Below are 19,428 nucleotides of genomic sequence, written 5' to 3'. Positions count from 1 at the left end.
ATGTGTCCAACATCTGCCAAACCTCCCGCTCCCTCCAGGATCACATCACCAAACCTCTTTTTATTGCTCATTCTCAGTTTTATGGACAGCGTCTGTCTGCCTTGCCGTCCCCTCTTACGTTTTCTTTTTCAGTTTGCCACTAAGTACATTTCCATCCATGGGTTCTTTTTCCCCCTATGTGGCATGCTGGATTACAGCAGTGTTTTTGTAATTATCTCACTGAGAAAAAAGGTTATGCAAGGGCTTCTCCCAGCATTACTCTGTCACAGGGACATGTGAGGAATTTATTTCAGGGATATTACTTTTTCACATGCATACATGACAGCCCTGTTTTTTTCAGATCTGTTTATTATCTTCTATAGTTGTCCATTCCTCCCATTTCTGTCACTGTATACACTTCTTTTTTTGCTTCCCTCTTACTGTCAACCTTGCCACCTCCCCAGTCGCTCGCCTTCCTCACAGAGTGTTGACATTGGGTTTTATCCAAATATGTAGTCTACAGGCCTGGAAGGTGGTAATGAGAGCCAAGAAAAACAGCCTGGCTCTGAGTCTGACAACCAGGCTTGTCTTCCTGATGAAACCAAATGAAAACAGTATTTTTTTTGCCTTGTTATTCCCTCCCATCCTCCGTCTTTACCTCACAGTTCAAATCCTCCCTTCGCCAGCTCTGGCGCCTTTAAATTGATGACTAATTTCTTCGTTCCTGTCAGAGCTGGGTTTAAACTCTGTCAAGGTCTTAAAAGGTTTCGCTGTGATACCACAGTAAAACCTTTTAGTTTTTAGGAAACTACACATAACTGTTTTGGAACATACGCAAAAATTCAGGAAAAAAAAAGTTTTCCTGTTTCACTTTATATGTTTCTAATTTAAAAATTGTGTTTGTAAGTTTTAAGTTTGGCTCAACTTTGAATGGCTGAGAAGTCGTGCTGTCCCAAGGGAGACGTAGCTTGAACTCAGTAAAGTAACCAAGGACACACGTTTTAGAGATGTTTTAACACCAAGCTATTTAACCTGTTATTTATCTTCTAGGTTACAACAATTGACATTTGGGGGATCATGCACGCACTGTTGAATTATTTTTAATGGATGTGATTGTGTTGCTGCCTCTTTGTGCATATGTGTGTGTGTGGGTGAAGGTCAGCAGGGAGCGCAGGATAGAGGAACAGATGTGTGCTGTATTGTGACTGTGTGCGTGGACGGACGGGGACCAGGTGCAGCCTTTGTCTCCCCAGCATTTAAGTCCACTCGCTCGCATTCAGCTGCCTCGTGCCACCCCTCCCCCTCTCTGTGCCCCTCCGCCTTCTTTGCTTCTCTCCGTTGATAGCAAGGCAGAGATGTGTATTTATATGTGTATGGATGGATGTCGTCTGGGGCTGCCTTGGCCTGGAGGAGGAGACTTCAGCAGCCCCTTATGCCTTCCCCCCTCCCTCACAGGTGACTGTTGGAGGTCCCAGCTGGCTTGCTCTTGGCCGATTAGATCCATATGGTACAGGAGGAGGAAAGAAAGCCTGGTTAATGTTCAAATCAATCGCTGCTGTCTGTGCTTTTGGTTGATTTTCTTTTTCATAGCATATTATGCGAGGTCCAAGCATCGAACAAAGAGAAATAAATAACCAGAATTTTAAAGAAGAAAATTATTTGATTTTATCAATTCTGTGCAACACATATAGAATATTTCATCAGTTATTCTCAGTATAAATATATGGTTGGTGTTGAATAATATCAGAGAGACAATATGGGTTTTCTTGATAGATTTCATGCTCACTGTAAAGTTTAGTAGCCAGTGTTCTAAAGTCTTCGAGTCTTGCTCTCTTATTTCAAGTTATAATTTGAACAACAGATGCCACTTTCCTGTTGAATCTAGCCATGAGCCAGTCAGCAGTATCAAGATGTTCCACGGTTTCAAAATTGCAAGCATTTTCCATGTGCCCTTATGCAGTTCAAAGTTTTTTAATGCTCAAAAAAGTGCCAGACAAGGAGATTTCTCAAACTGTATGTAGCAGAGTGCTATAGCTCTACTCCTCCCTCTCTTGCTGCTAAATGCTGATGGTCAGCAGCGTGAAGTGGAGATAGATGGGTGGATGGATGGATGGATGGATAGACGGACATTATACTGTGAAAACCTAACACAGGGTCATGCATCATTTAGTCATAGCCATTGGTTTAAGTATGGGTATTTCAAGTTTTGCTTAAGACAATTTAGTATTTATAATCAAAAATAAAATATCAAAACACAACCAATAATCAATGTAAAAATACAAGAGAGCACCAATTAGGTTAAAATTATGGCATTTCATTCTCTATAAAGGAGCACAGTCATTTCATTTATCTGAAAAATTCAATTTTCAGAGATGAGTTGAAAAGAAGACAATACAAATCTATATTTATGCTGTTTGTGTCACTCAAAGATGGAAACATCAAACATTATAACATTTCAGTTAACAATTCTTAATACCCAGCTTCATGACTTTTCCATGATTGTTCTGTATTTTCTCCATCTTCCCATCAACATCGATTGTCCATGCTGTCACATCATGCTTTTTGTGGGGATGGTATAAATCATAGATTTGTCATGTATTACAACCTGAATTCTAACATGTACAAAAACAAGTAATCTCATTAAGTTATAGTATGTCCGCTTCTAGGTTCAGTATGTGATAGGTAGTCTTATTAGTTATAGCTGCCCCCTTGGGTATAAAGCATTTACTGGTACTTTTGACTAAATGCAGCTACATCCTGATGTCTAAAATTAGGTTGCAACATCCACTAAACTTTCGCAGTCAAACCAATTATATCCCTTATCTAATGGAAGCATGTCCTGAGAAATATTGCTTAACAGTCTTCCAGATTGAAAAATTCTCTCTGAGTACAAATCTAACTTGGATAGCTATTTTTTGCTACCTTTCATTATCCAGTAAACATGCTCTAAAGCTTTTGCTTGGATGATGCTACCTGTGTACTTTAATGTTTTGTTTACTCAGTTACTTTCTAAGTCACTCCACTAAAAAGTCCCTGATTTTCAAGCCAAACTCCTGATGTCAAACTTGATTTTACAGTAATGCCACAAGTTTAAACTTTAACTCATTACTATGGTGTGCATGTGTTTGTGATTGTTAATCTGAAGCCATAAAGTATCCTTCCATTCCACATGCTAAAATGTCTTTATTTTTATTCCCAGTGATAAATTAGCCCTGTATGTGTTGCATCTTCTCTCACCTCATCTATTTGACAGGACAGAGATAGCAGAGTGCTCAGCAGGCCAACACCTCACAGCTGCCAGCCTCTGGAGTTTAGTCTTCAGAGTTAAACCCAGAGCAAGATACACACTAGCGCTGAACATATGCATTTATATATGTCCAGGCATGATTTATGTTTATCCACGCATAATAGGTTATGCACCCTCTTATTTGACATGGAATAAGTGAAGGTTTTTGTAGCATTTTCTTCTTGTTTTCTTGATTTCAGCACATTCACTCCATATTGTAGTTCAACAAAGATAATTGCTTTCTCTTTCTCAGTTTTAGCCTCATTTTGAGTCATCGCCTGTGGAAGCAGAGGCAATTAACACCGGCTGAATGTTTTAATGCAGACGAGTGTCACCTGAAGCTGAACAAACAAGGAACACCTGGCTAGCAACAGACATCACCATAGATGTGTTTTTGCTTTTCCATACCTCCAATAGCAGTTGATATAGAAAGAAAATATAATTTATATTTATCTCTAAATAGGCAAGGGAGAGAAGAGCAGCAAGGAGTGGGAGGAGAAAAGGAAAATGTTTTGTTTACAATAGCCATAAATCTTAGTTTCGGTTATATATGCTATGAAATTACTTTAAATTATGTCCCCTTTTTTTTCAAAATGCATTTTATTATGCCCTTGTCCATGTGTGTTTAGCAGTTGTATGTACCTTTCCTTTATTCCATTAGCGCAAGGATGACAGGTGGCATTTAGACCAAACACCCCACATCCTCCTTTGAGCCAATATTCACCTGAGTTAACATTAGACCACTTTACGCACTCGGCGCTTGTGTGTTTTGTGGTTGCAGTGACAGCTGCCTCCCCTCTGAAAGTCCTACGTCCGTATACGACAGACCTCAGGTGCTTGCAATCCAGATGAAGTCATCCAGCTATGTGCGTAGTCTAATTGACAAGCAGAGGCAATTCTCTGTGGGCTGACAGCAATACATGCACACACACCTGAGGTCTCCTGTTTAGGCCATTACCTCTGGCTCACGACAGACACTACCATCTCTTAAGATTGCGTGAACACAGCTGCAACCTCATTTCCTAGCTCCCTTAAAAGATAGGTCACTAAAAACTTGTGTTTATTTTCTTTGGCATTATAAAGGCATGTCCATCAAAAGTTGTTAGCCATTTGTAAGAATATTTAATCTTAATAAAAAATTTGGGGTTTTTTTTCAGAAAAAAATTGCAAATTGCAAAAGATAACTTTTACTGCAAGCTAGGAGACAATATTGGATGTCTGTTGTAGAAAATTGTTTACACAATAACAATGTTGACACTAAGGCCATATGCCCCGTTGATTCTGTTATTGAGATGTCAGTCTAATTTCCTGGCCATACGGACAGAGTGTGCAGGGCTTTGGAACCGGTGTGTGCGTGCGTGCACATGCTTTCTTGCCGCAGGCTGCTTCCTGCGGTGTGCTGGCAAACCGTGCATGTGGTGGATATGGCAATCCAAATGTCTGCGTAGATCCCTCCTTCCTGCCCCCTGTGTCGGTGAACAGGTGGAGCGATGGCAGGCAGGCCAGAGGGCTGAGCTGAGAGAACAAGGAAAGATGGAGGGGAAATAGAGGTTGAGGAGGACTGGAAAACGAAAGATGAACAGTCAAAGCTGTATGACCCAGACTGTCAGACAGAGAGTTTGCAGATAGGACACAAAAAGATAAACAGGGCTACGAGTAATGTTAAGAGTTTAGCAAGGTTGCATGAAATATATTCAGAGTATCTCAATTTGAAATTTCGTTGATCCTTCTAGCTAGCAATTTTGCATGATTTTATACCATGTTTATTAAAGGCTTTTAGGTTTTGCTTTTGACAGATAAACCCCTTTCAACTTAACCCTTTATAAACTGGAAAGCTATAGCTCAAGGCTATCAAGAGTTTATAGCTGTGAAAAACTTATAAAGAGTGCTATTGAAGCTGAAGCCCTAAAACCATGAAACCACTTTTTAAAAGCTGCTCTCCTTTGACCTGTGACCCATGAGACCCTGCTTGTCTATTAATTGTCAATTCTTGAAGCAGTTAGAAAAGTCTGATCCACTCTAAAGGGAGACAGGACCCGGGCTTCATGGATCTCTTCGAGACAAAGACAGCTTCTGATCCCACATACCCCCCTCTCCAACCACAACCACGCCCCCTGTTACACTCTCTGCAAAACCCTTATCTGGTGGTCTTATTCACAGTCAATAGCATATTGAGAAGTTGGGTTTAACATTCAAAAGCTTTGCCGATCTTGTTAGTAAAGCGTGAAATGGCTCCGTCCCTTTCTCTCCACATTTCTAGGCTCTTTCTTTAATCCCCCCACACACACTGTTTAGTGGGGTTCTCAATGAGGGGGCATTCTACTCCCACACAATAGACTTCTTCAGCATTTCTTCTGCTATTGATCTGAATGGGTGAGAGTGAGGGGCTAAACTTTAGACATCTGGTTCTTTGATGGGGGCAGGGTGGTTGGTGCCCTGGCAGTATGTGTTGTATGATGTGAAGTGGGTTGAGGTGTGTAGGCGTGCGTGTGCGTGTGTGGGTGTGTTGTTCAGTGGTGGAACCTCCAGACCTAAACACTTGAATCCATTGCATTAATATAAATAGTGAGCTAATAGGTGAACTAGACTTTTTGTTTTCTTGTTTGCATCAATACTCTCTTTCCTTTGAGCTGTCCACTGAGACGGTTTTAGCTGAAGTCTGATATTGCAGTTTTCTGAGTGTTCAGTATCCAATTATGTACACTACATCTTTGTATCTACTGGACATATAAGTTAATTTTGAATATCTTGTTGAAAAAATTGTCTTAATTCAAGAGCACATTTTTTAATTAGGCTCTGACCCATAAGTGACCTCTTGCTGTCCTTCCACAGACAGTAGAGAGAAGAAGAGTCCTGCCATGCCCGGTTCGCCTGTGGATGCTAAGACTCATTCCAGATCAGCCCCCAGCAGCAGCGCCAGCTCCACAATGCCACCCCTGCCTTCTGTCAACCCCAGTGGCCCTCGTCCGGCCTCTTTTTCCACCACAGCATGTAAGAAAACTTCCAAAATCTCTATGCATTCTTAGTCAGTTGTCGCTTCAAGTTGGCTTGTCATTTCCCCCTCAAACCTGATTTATATTCTTAAAGTAGAACGGCTAGTCCAGACTTAGAAAGAAGGCTTAGTAACACAAATAATTTTAGAGCATCTGGAACCACTTATCGGAGCTTATTTTTACTTCACCTCTCCTCCCAAGTGACAAATGGGAATCATCATTCCCCACCAACGCTGAACGCGGTGCCATCACCACCACAGCGTTACAGCAATGGACCATCTTCTTCTTCATCTTCATCGCTGGCTAATCAACAGCTGCCGGCCACCTGTGGGGCTCGCCAGCTGAGCAAGCTGAAACGTTTCCTGACGACGCTGCAGCAGTTTGGCAACGACATTTCTCCCGAGATCGGAGACAGCGTCAGAAGCCTAGTTCTGGCCCTTGTGGTAAATCCTTTGATGTTAAAGAGAAGGAAAAAGGCAGCATTTTGTAGAAATTCATCTGTTCACTGTTTTCCTATACTTAACTCTGCCTTTCTCCTAGAACTCAACAGTTACCATTGAGGAGTTTCACTCAAGGCTTCAGGAGGCCACCAACTTTCCCTTGCGGCCCTTTGTTATTCCTTTTCTCAAGGTAAACATACCTTCCCCCTCCTGACTTTCTGTCAGATTATTTCCAGGTTTGGTTGCAGGCAGCAGCTTTATTGTCTTTTTCAGTTAAGTAACGTAAAGTCAGCCTATTTTACTCCATGCTGTCAAATTAACTACCTCAAGAAAACCCAGTTTGAAATTGTTCTGAACAATACAAGAAAAAAAAATAACTTCCCAGGATACAGTGTAACAATCAATAGCCACCTTTTTGTGTAGTATTGATGACTGTATAAATTTCCTCGTTAATGGTTTAAACCAATCAGGACTTCATCTCTGACTTGACAAGTAGCAGATGAGTTTTTGTCAAACAGCCTCTTGAGGCTCTTTGTACCTAGTGAGTTTGCAACAGTATACCTTTTAAAAGCTCCCCTCAGCAAAGCAGCCCATAAATCTTAAGTCAGTTGTAGTGCTGTTCTTTAAACACTTGAAATCTCTTTTTCTCCACACACATTTCTGACTTACCTTTGGAATCCCTCCATCTGTCTTCCAGAAAGGAGAATTCTCTGTTCTCTGTCTTCTACTAATTTACTACAGAGGAGTTGTCTCCCTCCTAAATGTTATTCCAACTCTTTGAGAGCTTTGCAAGAGATGGGGCTGATGGGGTAAATTCTGTAAACAGGGAAAAGAGAAAGAGGTGGCTCAGGAGGAGACAGGGAAAAGTGGGAATTCGGAAGTGTGAAACATGCTCATAAAGTGTTCCCGTCTATTTTTATGGTCTGTACTGCGCCATATGGAGCCGCTGTCCCTTTTTAAAAGAGCATTCAGCTTTCAAGGCGCCGCCAAACTAGCATCCGCCTCACTGAACCTCAGAGAGCCCCTACATGCAGCACATGTGTCTGCTTTCTGGGGGCCTCAGGGGAAGAAGGGATGTAGAAAATCCTGATAGATAGGCACAGGGGCTTTGTTGAGGATCTTTCAGGTTTGGGGTGCAGGAGATCTCATGAACTTCAACTTCAACAAAGATGTCATATTCAAAGGGAAAGAGGTGCAGTTTAAAAAAAAAACTTTAAATACCATTTGGGAGTGCTCTGTGATAGGATGAGGTCAGTCATAAAATGAGAAGGCAATGGTTATTTATTTGGTTGCTCAAGAAGAGGGAGCAGTGGGGGTGAGGAAGTGGTGTAATTGCAAACACACTGGAGTCTGTTCCCAATTAGGGAAATACAGGGAACAAAAGCAAGATGGAAAGATTCAACAGACAGACACGGATAAATATGTACATGTGGATGTAAAAATGGACAGTGCAAGGGAGGATAAAGAACTGGAGTTTTTACATCAATTGTTTTGAAATGTTTTGAAGCCTTGGTACCATCATACATAGTTTTACCGTAACCAACACAGTCTAAGTGTGCTTATCACTCCTGCTGCGTGGGAGGTTAGCAATCATCATCAGTGGTAGTGCTGCCATTTTTTATTTGAATTAGGAAAGCCACAGGCACTATGGAGGCAGCCACAGAACAACACCCAAAGCCAGCTATACAGCCAAACCTCAAGACGTCGCGCTCCCTGTTCTTTGTTTCCTCTCTCTGGTGCCAATTCTTTACGAAAACTCCTTGGCCAAATTCATGTTATCTTGTTCTGTAAACTGATGCGTTGTAGTGTATCCAGTTATTTTACAGTTATTTTTCTGCTCATAAATTAGTACCATTGATATTTTTCCCACACTTTCTATTAAAACAAACCCATATGATGCTGTTGTAGTCTCCCATACACTTTTTGAAATCTGACTCTTTTGGTGATGCAAGAATTTCATCTTGTATGGCTTTGAGTTTGAGTAGATGTGGTTTCCATTAATCAGGCCTTAACTGTGTTACTGTCAAGGCCAGTGGACTAATTTAAAACAATATTATTGTATATTTTATAGGCAAACCTTCCACTGCTGCAGAGGGAGTTGCTCCACTGTGCACGAGCAGCCAAGCAGACCCCAGCTCAGTACTTGTCACAGCATGAGCACCTCCTGCTAAGCACCACCATGACTTCCTCTCCAGACTCCTCTGAGTTGCTGATGGAACCTCCTGAGACAGGGACAAAACGACACAGCCCCAGCAGGTTAAATAACATTAGCATGTATTCTTTTAAAATGAAGCTCTACCTTTAGTAGCATGTAGAGAGATGTGTTTACTTGAGAACCACTTTCTTGGGTTTAGGGCAAAGGAGAACGGCTTCCATGAACGTCCTCCAGTAGCAATGGAGCCTGCAGCAAAACGGATTTGCACCATCAGCCCCGCTCCACGACACAGTCCTGCCCATCCGCTGCCCCTCACTGCCCAGCTTCACCCAACTCCTCCTCCCTTGCAACACTATGCCTTGGATGACATAGCAGCTCCACACCTCTTACACCGAGAGCACAGCCAACGTATCCTGGAGATTCGTGAACTTAAGGACAGGCCACGACTCCCTGGTAGGTGATAGACATTGAACTTGTGGTACTTGTCGCGGTGCTTTGAAACATTTCTCCTTGAGAGCATTAAAGGTACAGTGTGTGCCAGCTTTAAAATGCTTTTAAAGTGTGTCAGCTTGTGACTGAATGAAACTCCTTACTGTCTCTCAACAACAGTCTTATATTTCATGAGGATCAGTGGAGACAGACACTGTTGTTGCAGACCAAGCTATGCAATTTTAAGGTTTTTATATGACTGGCTATATAGATATCAATTTGGATAAAAGACAATCAACAACAATAAACCCAATTAAGCCCAAACATTGCTGCAACTGAATATTAATACGTCTGTTCATATGATAAAGTAAACAAGTCACTGAAGGAACAAGAGCATTGGAAAGTTGCTTTTAACAAGTGTACATTCCTTTTTGTCACATTGAACCATATTTTGACTGAAGCACATAGATAAATTGAGTGAATAGATAAAGCTAAATTGACATTTTTCACATTGACATAGTTTTAATTAGTTTACCAAAAATATGAAACATCAATATTTTGTGTACTTTTTCTACAAATGTGGACACTGCTTCTTTAAATCTATTAGACAGTCATGCAGGCATATATTGATTTAATAAATCACTTTGCTATAATCAGGAAAATGTAGAAAACAGTCCTCCTTCCTTCTGTTTAGCTCCTGCAAGTAGCTAAACATGCATTTTGAAAATCGCCACTAAAACAGAAACACATACATATCATATTGTAATCTGTACTCAGTAATGGGTGGTCTATGTGTTTGTTTAAAATCTTGGTATATCTCTGGAATCCAGATATGTGTATAAACAGAGCTGTACTGTCCAGGCATAGGGAGTTTGGTTCTACTCTGGTGTATATCTGCCCCTCCATTTGGAGCTTGTCAGCACTTAGTGGAAACAGCAGTAGCTCTCACACACACAGACATACATGCAACAGCACATACACACCTATGTATTCAGGGTAGAGGTGCCGTGTTTACGAGGCCTTTAGTCTGTCTGACAGCCTCCTACCCGCCTGCCGCCACTTAACTCACAAGCACACACACACAAGGATAAACACATCAGTCCCCCCCCAGTCGTAGCTTTGAACTGATGAACGCTGATGAGATCCAGAAGTTGGGAAGATTTTTGGGAAGGCAAGAGTGTGTGTGCTTGTGTTTGTGTTTAAGTTTGTGTGTTCATCTTTTGTCTTGTTGCCTTTTTGTTTTTTGAAAAACTCATATTGAAGAGATGGTGATTTCCATCTTTGTATGCTGTGCATGTGTGTTTTAATGCAGTTCCTATGTTTGTGGACATGGGTTCAAGATGTTTTTTGGCTTCTGCAAGAGCTCTGCCCCATGTGTGCAAACTGTTATTTCTCTTCAGTGTATAATTAGATATTGCCTAAGTTGAGCTACGATGGGAAACACATCCCTGTGTGTATGTGGGACACAGGGATCCACAGCAAGTGTCAGAGCGGCTGGTTGTGTTTAGGAGTGGAGCCACTCCACTCAGCCTGAGTGTCTCCCTGTTGGAATGCCGTGAGCTACAGAAGGGGAGGTACTGTGGGAGTACTGTGTGTGTCTGTTTGTGTGTGTGGTTGACAGCTGACTTCCAGATGTGTGCAGGCTCTGCGTGCTAAGGGTCTGTTTTGCATCATAGGTTTTCCCTTTCACTCCACCTTTGTTGCTCACTGTCCCATGCCTCTTTTTTTTTTTTCTCTCAAAGCGGTAACCTCAAATTGTTGCTGTCAGGCTCGATATTTTATGAACTTCCATTTTGGTTGAATATATGTATATCAATATTTTGGCTTTTGAGCACAGTTGGTACTGGAGAGATTTTTTTTTTTTTTTGCTCTGACATGTATTCATGATGAACGAACAATCTAAAAGTGTATATTTTTTGTGATATTTCATATCTTTCACTCACTCATTGTCACTTGTGACTAATCCTTCATTCAAAGGAATGTTAATCACATCAGTGCGCTATCTCTCTTGTGTGTGTTCTAATCAGGCACTAACGGAGGCTATCGTGAGGAGCCAGTGGACCACAGACTGACAGACAGAGAGTGGGCTGATGAATGGAGGCATCTGGATCATGTAAGTCTGCAGGCAGGCACCACTGCTGTTAATGGTTTGTGATATAGCAGGAATGTAATTTGTTTTACTAAGGTCCTGAGAAGAAATGTTTCAGTTTTCACAATCTTGACAGTAAAAATAAATTAGAGTGACACTTCCGACATGAAAGCTACATTAGGTGTAAATATATTTTTCAGCAAAGGCTAATGAATAAAATGTTTAAGGGCTGGCAAGGTGTTTGTTAGCTGTAAATTTAGGTTTTAATTGTTGAAATTACCCTTTATCAAATGCCAGCAGCCCTTTGGTACTGCTAGTATCACCACAGTGGAAGACATTTTGAAGCAGTAGTACAATGGGAACAGTAGAAATAAAAGATATTCTGTATTTATTTGAACCAATTACATTTTTATTTCATTAAATCTTTAACAGAGTACCTTATCATTTAATGAATACATCGCTGCAGTGCTTGGAAGTACAAATGTATGCATGCTGGGATTTGAAGGATACAGTAGATCCTACTGGTTTTCAAACCTAGAACTGAAACACAGTTGAGGTTGAATAAATGTTATTCCCTGATGCAGTTTTTATTTTCAGAGGTAAGTGTAAGCCAAAGTCATCAATACTTGTTGATTCACTCTCATCAACTTCACTTTGTACTGGTAAAATTTTCAAAAGCAAAAATCCCCCCAAAAATAAATTTTTTTTTTAACAACTCAACATTCTTTCCTATTGTTTATAAATAGTCTTATATTAGTTATTTGTTCATAGTTACCTGACACTAAAACTTTCTGATTACCAACAAAAGCAGTCCAAGTACCTATGAACTAGGCATTGGACACTGTAAGTCTATTTAGTTTATCAGATCATTAAAGCGATTTTTCTGTTTCTGTGTGTATACACATAGACGTTTAAATTACTGTTTAATCACTTACTTTTATGGCTGCAGATTAAATGACCTATTGCAAACCAAATAAAATATAATATACACATTGTAAATAGAAATAACCCTATATTTTTAGCATTGACAGAATCCTGTCATTATATTGATATAATTCTTAAAAGAATTATAGTGTGGATAAGCTGGGATCAGAGCAGAGCTAACGCTCAAGCATCTGATTAGGAAACCTCCTGGACGCTTCCCTGGTGAGACCCACGACACGCAGGAGGGACTATGTTTCTCAGCTGTCGTGGGAACGCCAGAGGAGCTGGCCCAAGTGGGGAGAGGAAAATCTTGGCTTCTCTGCTTGGACTGCTGTCCCTGTGACACAACACAGAAGATAATGGATGAGAATAGATGGATGGAAATTGAGTCAAGTTTATACAATGTTAATGCTAGCAAGTTGGTTATGAGGGAGTTCACTTATAAACCACTTGGACAATTAGCTTTCAATTTTCCATGGAACAAAAGTGTCTTCAAATGTTTGTTTTTTTATTTCAATATTATATTGGTTAAATATTTGAAAATGAGTTGTTGTCAATTAGCATATGAGTTCCTTTTCACATTCAGAATGGGCATCGAAGAATATTTATTTTGAGAATGTCAATAAGCTATGCCTGAAAGCAAACTTGGACTTTGAAAGTATCGCATCTTCTTCATCTTCTAGGTGCTGAACTGCATCGTGGACATGGTGGAAAAAACAAGGAGGTCAGTAAGCGTGCTGAGACGCTGCCAGGAGTCGGATCGAGAGGAACTGAACTACTGGAGACGACGTTCTAGCGAGCAGGAAGATCCTCGCAAAGGAGGCTCGGGCTCCACTCCGTTTTCCAAAACACACAGTCCGCTCTCTGCAGAGTCAGGTAAGGTTCTTTTTGTACTGTAATTTCAGGTCAATTGTGTCAGCGTGAGTCATTTGTTCTCTTTTTATGATTGTTGCCTGTTGCTATTTTCCACAAATTTTTCCATTGCTTTTGTGATTAAATAAATGATTTTCTCTGAACCTTTATACTTTTATTTATTCATGCACACAAATTTTCCCTGTTTTGACATGTTGCCCTGAAAATGTCTTTTTTTGTGTAAATATGAAACTAAATAAATTGCTATTTGTTCACTGCAAGTTTTTGTTTTGAATGTTGAACTCTTCTTGCTTTGCCTATCAAAGTATTCTCAAACTTTCTGGTGAATAAATCCACAAAAAGTAGCTAAGAATACCAATAAAAGAAATATGAGTTAGCTTGGATCCTTAAAAAATTAAAGTGACTAAAACAGAAAAATTATGTTAGAAATTATTACAAGCTTCTTCCAAATGTTTTCAGAAAATTATGACACTTTCTCATTTTGACATTCAAAATTAGAGTTAACATTAAACTATTATGGCAAAACTCATTTCTGCATTATGCTCTTTACATCATCTAGTGGCCATAAATAGAGCTACACCCATGAATTCAGATGTCAGTGTGAGTCCTTCTACAGTTAGGCCCCCAGTCTGCTGTGTACTGGCAGTGTTCTCTCTGTGTGCCAGCCTTGCCATCTCCCTGCTGCTCCATAGTCACAAACAGGTGCCAGGACTGGCCTCGGCCATATCGGCCACAGAAGGGCCGTCCTGCTGTCCTGCAGGCTCAGAGACCTAGAGCTGGCTGACTCGCCAGCGCACCATCTGGACCCACAGCCGGAAAGCCTGCCTGCTCACCTGGGCTCGGGTCGTAGTAGAGGGGGTGTATGAAGGCTTGTTGGAAGAGAGAGGATGGAAAGGAAGGGAAAGAGAAGAAAGAAGTAAGGGGAAAAGGGATGAGAGAAACAAGGGAAAGAGGAAGCTGGAGAGAGAAGTGTGTTGAGATATAGGGAGTGAAATTTGAGGGAACAGTCTGAATATTTACACAGCTTGTTGGTCTGCTTTTTCCTCCAAGCCAAACACATTCCTTTCTAACGCTGTCAGATCCCGGATCAGTCCAAGAATCTGACAACCAACAATTATGTTGGCTGTGTGTCTTAAATATGCAGACATGTTTGCATCAGTGACTAAATTAACGACTTGATGAAAAAGAAACCATCAGTGTATAGCTCTGAGGACTTTCTTTCTACACACCTTTAACATTGATTGTCCTGTCAGTCAGGTTTTTGTTATCTTAAAAAGTCAATGTATTTTTTATTTTAACAGGTGCTTATTCACTGTTTCTACCTTTCCCACAGACTCCCAGCGGGACTTTGGTCCACGGCCAGGTTCAGCATATGTCACTGACGAGATCTGGAGGAAAGCTGGTAAAAATTTCACTCATAGAAATTATTCAGGCCTCTTTACAAAGATTACTACTTTCAGAACATATTACAACTTATCTACTAAGAGTCTTAGACCGCTGTATGTTGAGCTCATGAAGGGAAGTAAACTCTGAACACTTGTCGTCCTTCATGTACAGAGGAGGCAGTGAATGAAGTGAAGCGTCAGGCCATGGATGAGGTTCAGAAGGCAGTGGCAGAGGCCGAGCAGAAAGCTTTTGAGATGATCGCTGCAGAGAGAGCAAAAATGGAGAAGACTCTAGCCGAGGCGAAGAGGAAGGCTCAAGAGGATGCCATCATGGTCATCAATGAACAGGAGGATTCAAGTGAGGTGAGCAGAGATCAGAGTTATGTTCCTAGAGAGATTCTGCCCTCAGTATCACAGTGTTAAATATTAAATATTAAACACCAGGCTTGCATGGTTACAGTGAAAGCTATTGTGAATATTATCAGCATTAAAAAAATGTACTGTGCAAAAATAATGTTACCAATTTGGGATTAATCAACTGGAAATTAATGCATCACTTGCTTTCTATGTAAATATTCTAGATATTCTACTAAAGTAACTGAAAAGTACATAAGTGAAAGTTGTATTAATCTTAAAGGTGCTGAATATGCAGTCCAAAAATATTCACCTTCCTGGCAGATTTAGATTTAAAGTTAAGCATTTATGGTTATACAATCAAATCCTTCTTATGATTGCTTATCAGATTTTTGCATGTATCTACAGGTATTTTTGCTGATTTGCTGATGTATATTTAGTAATTACCTCCCAGTCTTTGAGATTGGAATGCCTCCTTGTAATCTCTATAATCATTAGCTCCAACCACACACTGGGTTCAAAGGAACCCCAAAATGTTAATGCTACTTCCTGTCCAACCAAGCATGGCGATCAACTTAAAAGATTACTTCAAATCAAAATCCAACAGGAGTTTACAATTTAAATCTAACTGAATGCCTAAATTGATAACTGCAGCTTTGAAACTCATAATTTATCTTTATGAATAAACCATTAGCTAAGTTACTATGAGATGGGAGAGATTTTTTAAATTCTAAGTCAACTAACTTTTTCTATGTTCTCCGTGCGGAGACTGATTGTGAGAATATTAAAAAGGCATAATGAATGTCTCAAACACTAACGTTTATATAAAGGACTGTCTTTTATAAATTAGACGGGCTAATTGTGTTCATCCAAAACTTAGATTTATATGTTGTAACTAGAGCGAAGAGTTGGTAGGTGACGCAGTGATGAACTGTCAATCACTCAGAAAGGAATCCTTCCGAAGCAAATGGTGAAGAGCTCAAAATCTTGAATCAGGACAACACAAATTTAGAAAAAAAAGTGTTATTAAATTATGATTTTTACCCCTTTTATTTGCTAGTTTTCCATAGTTTTTTTTCTTCTGAATGCAAAAACTCCCTCATAATCCAGGCAGCCAATGAACTGATTGTCTAGGTTGTGTTTGTTTCTTCTACCCACACACCGTTTCATGAGAAGCTTAGTGAAGAATAAAGTGGAACTGAAAACTGCATTGCATGTCAGCATAGTTTAACACTCATCACAACTTATTTGTTTTGCTTCTTTTCTTGCATTTTTAGTGTTGCTGGAACTGTGGCCGTAAAGCTAGCGAGACGTGCAGCGGCTGCAACGCCGCTCGCTATTGTGGCTCCTTCTGCCAGCACAAAGACTGGGAAAGGCATCACCTCATCTGCAGCCCAGGACTTCAAGCTCAGCCTAAACCAGTCTCTGCCATCACTGCAAACAGGGTCGCTGCCGTGACCACAGCGGCTGCAGCCGGGATGTCTCCTGTCAGCGTAGCCGGGGTCAAAGCTCCCGACAATATGCCTTCGGCCTCCAGTCCAGGTGGCGAAAAGGCTTCAGTTGCTTCTCGGTCCTCCACTCCCTCCACCCCTGCCTCAGCCTCTGAGACCAATGGACATTAAGGATACAGAGGACTTCAGAGCTTAACACAACGATTGCCCTCTTTGTTGTTGGGGAAGAGTTGAATCAGCAGCATGAGGAAACTATTTGTGGGTTAAGTTAGGATAACAGATTTTTCATCATACTTTGGCAGATATATAAAGACAGATTATGGATGACTGTTGTGAGTGATGCGTCAACTGGGACTTTAGCTTTGGCGAAGAACAAAGAGACTTGTTTAGCATGCAGTCATTGGATGAACAGATCTCCATAACAGATGGAAACGTCTTTCTGGTCCAAAACCCCAAATCCAGGATCTGTGCTGGAAAAAAATTTGATAATTGATCACAAGAGAGGAAGTTTTTAAAGGAAGGCATATAACTCTCCCACCCACTATACAATGTCACTGTTTCTATGTGTAAAACTAAGATGAGAAGGTAGGTAAATGTAAACAGTATAAAAGTACCAGCCCTGAAGAGTCTGTCTTTGTTGTTTAGTAAAAAAAATCTGACAGCCAGCCACCTGAATGCAGTCACTGCAGCTCCTCTCTATACGTAAATATTTGCTCACCAACTTGTCAGTTTTTCATACGTGTGAATGAGTCAAATGTCGTGTTGTCAGTGAATATTGTAAAGCATATGATTATTTTTGTTAAAGCAATATTAAAATAAAGTGTTCAGGTATTTCAAGCAGTTTTTTTCATCACCAGAGTTTTCTGGAGAAAAGAAAGTCATTTCCATGGCCCATAAATGTCTTTTAGGAATATAAAATTCTAACATTAAACTGGGAAATCACTTTGTGTCATTCCTGATCGTCAGAAACTTTTCAGCCATGACTTTCATTATTGTTACACTTTCATTTTGGTACTTGTTCATGTCATCAGGGTCACTGCAAAATCTTTCATCAGTGCATCAGAAGATTAAAATCATTATCGTTATGGATTTTACTTAGCTTAGTTATGACATAACCACAAAGAGAAAAGTGTCACTGATCTGTGTATCACAGTGACAGCTCTGTCTCACAGAAAATCTCAGGAGTATTTGTGTACAAAAATCATTCTTCTTCTTCCGTTCTCACAGTTGGACTTAATTTTAGTGATAACCTTTGATTTATCCTACTCTGCTGTTACACTTGAGCTATCCCTGTTTTTGTTTGTTGTAAGATGACTTTGTAAAGAAGATTATGAGAGAAACCCTTTATTTTGAGCCACAGTTCCCCCCTTCCTTCATTCTATGAACATGTTCTCTTGTTATGATGCATAACTTCATATGAAAAACTTATCTTGACATGAAGTATGGAATAAAGAAGTAGAGCTACTTCAGAATTGCTTAATTAATTTGTGTCTCTTTATTCTGAGTAAGGAATGTAATAAAGGTAAACCTAATGAGCTTAAAGCCTGGCCCAATAATTTAGCTGATGAATATATAGTAGCATATTCTCATGCTATTGTTTTTTGCGGTTGTGTTTTTTGTTTTTTTAATCTTGCCACGCATTAAATTTATAGTCACGCATTTTTACACAAAGTCTATGCCAGCGCATCGGCAGAAATTGAAACCCCCAATGTCTAGAGATTACATTTTCAATATGTCTAATTTTTCTGTAAGTGCAAATTTACACAAACGTGGTTCACTCATAAGAAAAATCTGAGCTGGAAAAAAATGTTAAAGTTCTCTAGGAGAGGCATTTCAGCCAATAAAAAAAGAGTCAGGAATATCCAAATAATCTCCATCATAAATTAATGCTTTTAACATTAAGGTAGCTTTATTCAGTTTTGTTTTAGGATTGTTTGTGAAGCCTCTGGCTGTCAAAGTCATAAATGAGAAAAAAATCAAAAGAAAACTTAGACTCAAAATAACTCCTGGAATCACAACTTGGAGCAAAGACCTGCCACAATGGTAACCTCATGGAAGGAGCCAGTGAGGAATTAAACAAACTGAAGAGCTTAAGTACTGAATAAGAGAAGGAAGTGACAGAGAAACCAGCTAATCTGATGAAAATGGAAAGCAGTTGAGTGAAAGTGCAGGCAGAAGGAAATCAATGGTAGGCAACAACTGTGGAAAGGAGCAAAGTAGCAGATTGATGGAAAGCTCAAAAACTAAGAGAACAGACCACTAAAGAAAAAAATCTCAAAAATTTCTAAGGCAAAATGTAACTCTTAGTGACTTTGAATTCCTGGAATTCTAAGATTTTTTTAGACTTTAACATCAGTAAAATAAAAGTCATTCAAAGAGCACCTTAGGCTTTAAGAGAGCTCTTAACATGACAAACTTTTAAGGGTAAGTGAGATAGTCTTTTAGTGAGCCTTAGAGCATCTTAAGGAGGTAATAAAATAGAAAAGGATGTGCCAACAGCAGACTTTGCTCCTCTATTTTGATTTGTTTTCCATTTTACATACCATAGGTTGTTTTGTCAGGTCAAAAAGAATCAATCTCAGTTCCTAGAAAACTAAGGAACTGAAATCAAATAGTTTACGCAATTCTAACTAACCTAAATAATATAGAAATTTTATTGATTTAAGTAATAAATATGCATCTTGCTTATAATTTGACATTTTTGTTGGTATCAATTTTAAAATAAAATTTTTTCAGAATAAAAAGAATAACATTTAAATTGTGAAGTGTAAAATGTTTCACAAACATTTCATCCTCCGCATTCTTTAAGCAGTATGCAACATTTTCAGTGGTTTTAGAATCTTCTGACAAGAAAGTACATTTTCAACAATACTTGAACATAAATGTCTTCTTGTATATCCTCTTGTAAAAATAAATTTGTTTGAGCAGATTTCTTAAAAATTTTTTTTAAATCTTCTACAATGTGTGAGATGATAGCAGCAGGATTACACACGGGGAGTATTCCAGCGAGAGCTTAAGTCAATCTCTAAATTTTGCAGTCTTTTGTCCTCTTATTGTTGTGAATAATTTA

The 19,428-nt window shown here is 39.7% G+C and overlaps 1 protein-coding gene across 3 annotated transcripts in view; it reads left to right on the top strand.

Moving 5' to 3' along the window:
* The window catches only part of cbfa2t2 (CBFA2/RUNX1 partner transcriptional co-repressor 2), a 43,491-nt gene extending 25,649 nt beyond the window's left edge, over positions 1 to 17,842 (top strand). For all 3 annotated transcript variants that reach the window (XM_028002401.1, XM_028002402.1, XM_028002403.1), the window contains exons 2-11: positions 6,098 to 6,256; positions 6,460 to 6,701; positions 6,799 to 6,888; positions 8,770 to 8,954; positions 9,053 to 9,306; positions 11,310 to 11,395; positions 12,979 to 13,171; positions 14,502 to 14,570; positions 14,726 to 14,916; positions 16,185 to 17,842. In XM_028002401.1, coding sequence (XP_027858202.1) covers positions 6,098 to 6,256; positions 6,460 to 6,701; positions 6,799 to 6,888; positions 8,770 to 8,954; positions 9,053 to 9,306; positions 11,310 to 11,395; positions 12,979 to 13,171; positions 14,502 to 14,570; positions 14,726 to 14,916; positions 16,185 to 16,529 — 1,814 coding nt within the window. In that variant the 3' untranslated portion in view covers positions 16,530 to 17,842. The remainder of the gene's footprint in view (positions 1 to 6,097; positions 6,257 to 6,459; positions 6,702 to 6,798; positions 6,889 to 8,769; positions 8,955 to 9,052; positions 9,307 to 11,309; positions 11,396 to 12,978; positions 13,172 to 14,501; positions 14,571 to 14,725; positions 14,917 to 16,184) is intronic.
* Positions 17,843 to 19,428: the final 1,586 nt, after the last annotated feature.

The sequence above is a fragment of the Xiphophorus couchianus genome, chromosome 20 (genome assembly GCF_001444195.1).
Source record: "Xiphophorus couchianus chromosome 20, X_couchianus-1.0, whole genome shotgun sequence".
NCBI lineage: Eukaryota > Metazoa > Chordata > Actinopteri > Cyprinodontiformes > Poeciliidae > Xiphophorus > Xiphophorus couchianus.
Note: the sequence above shows the minus strand (reverse complement) of the source record. Positions and strands in the feature narration are given on the sequence as shown.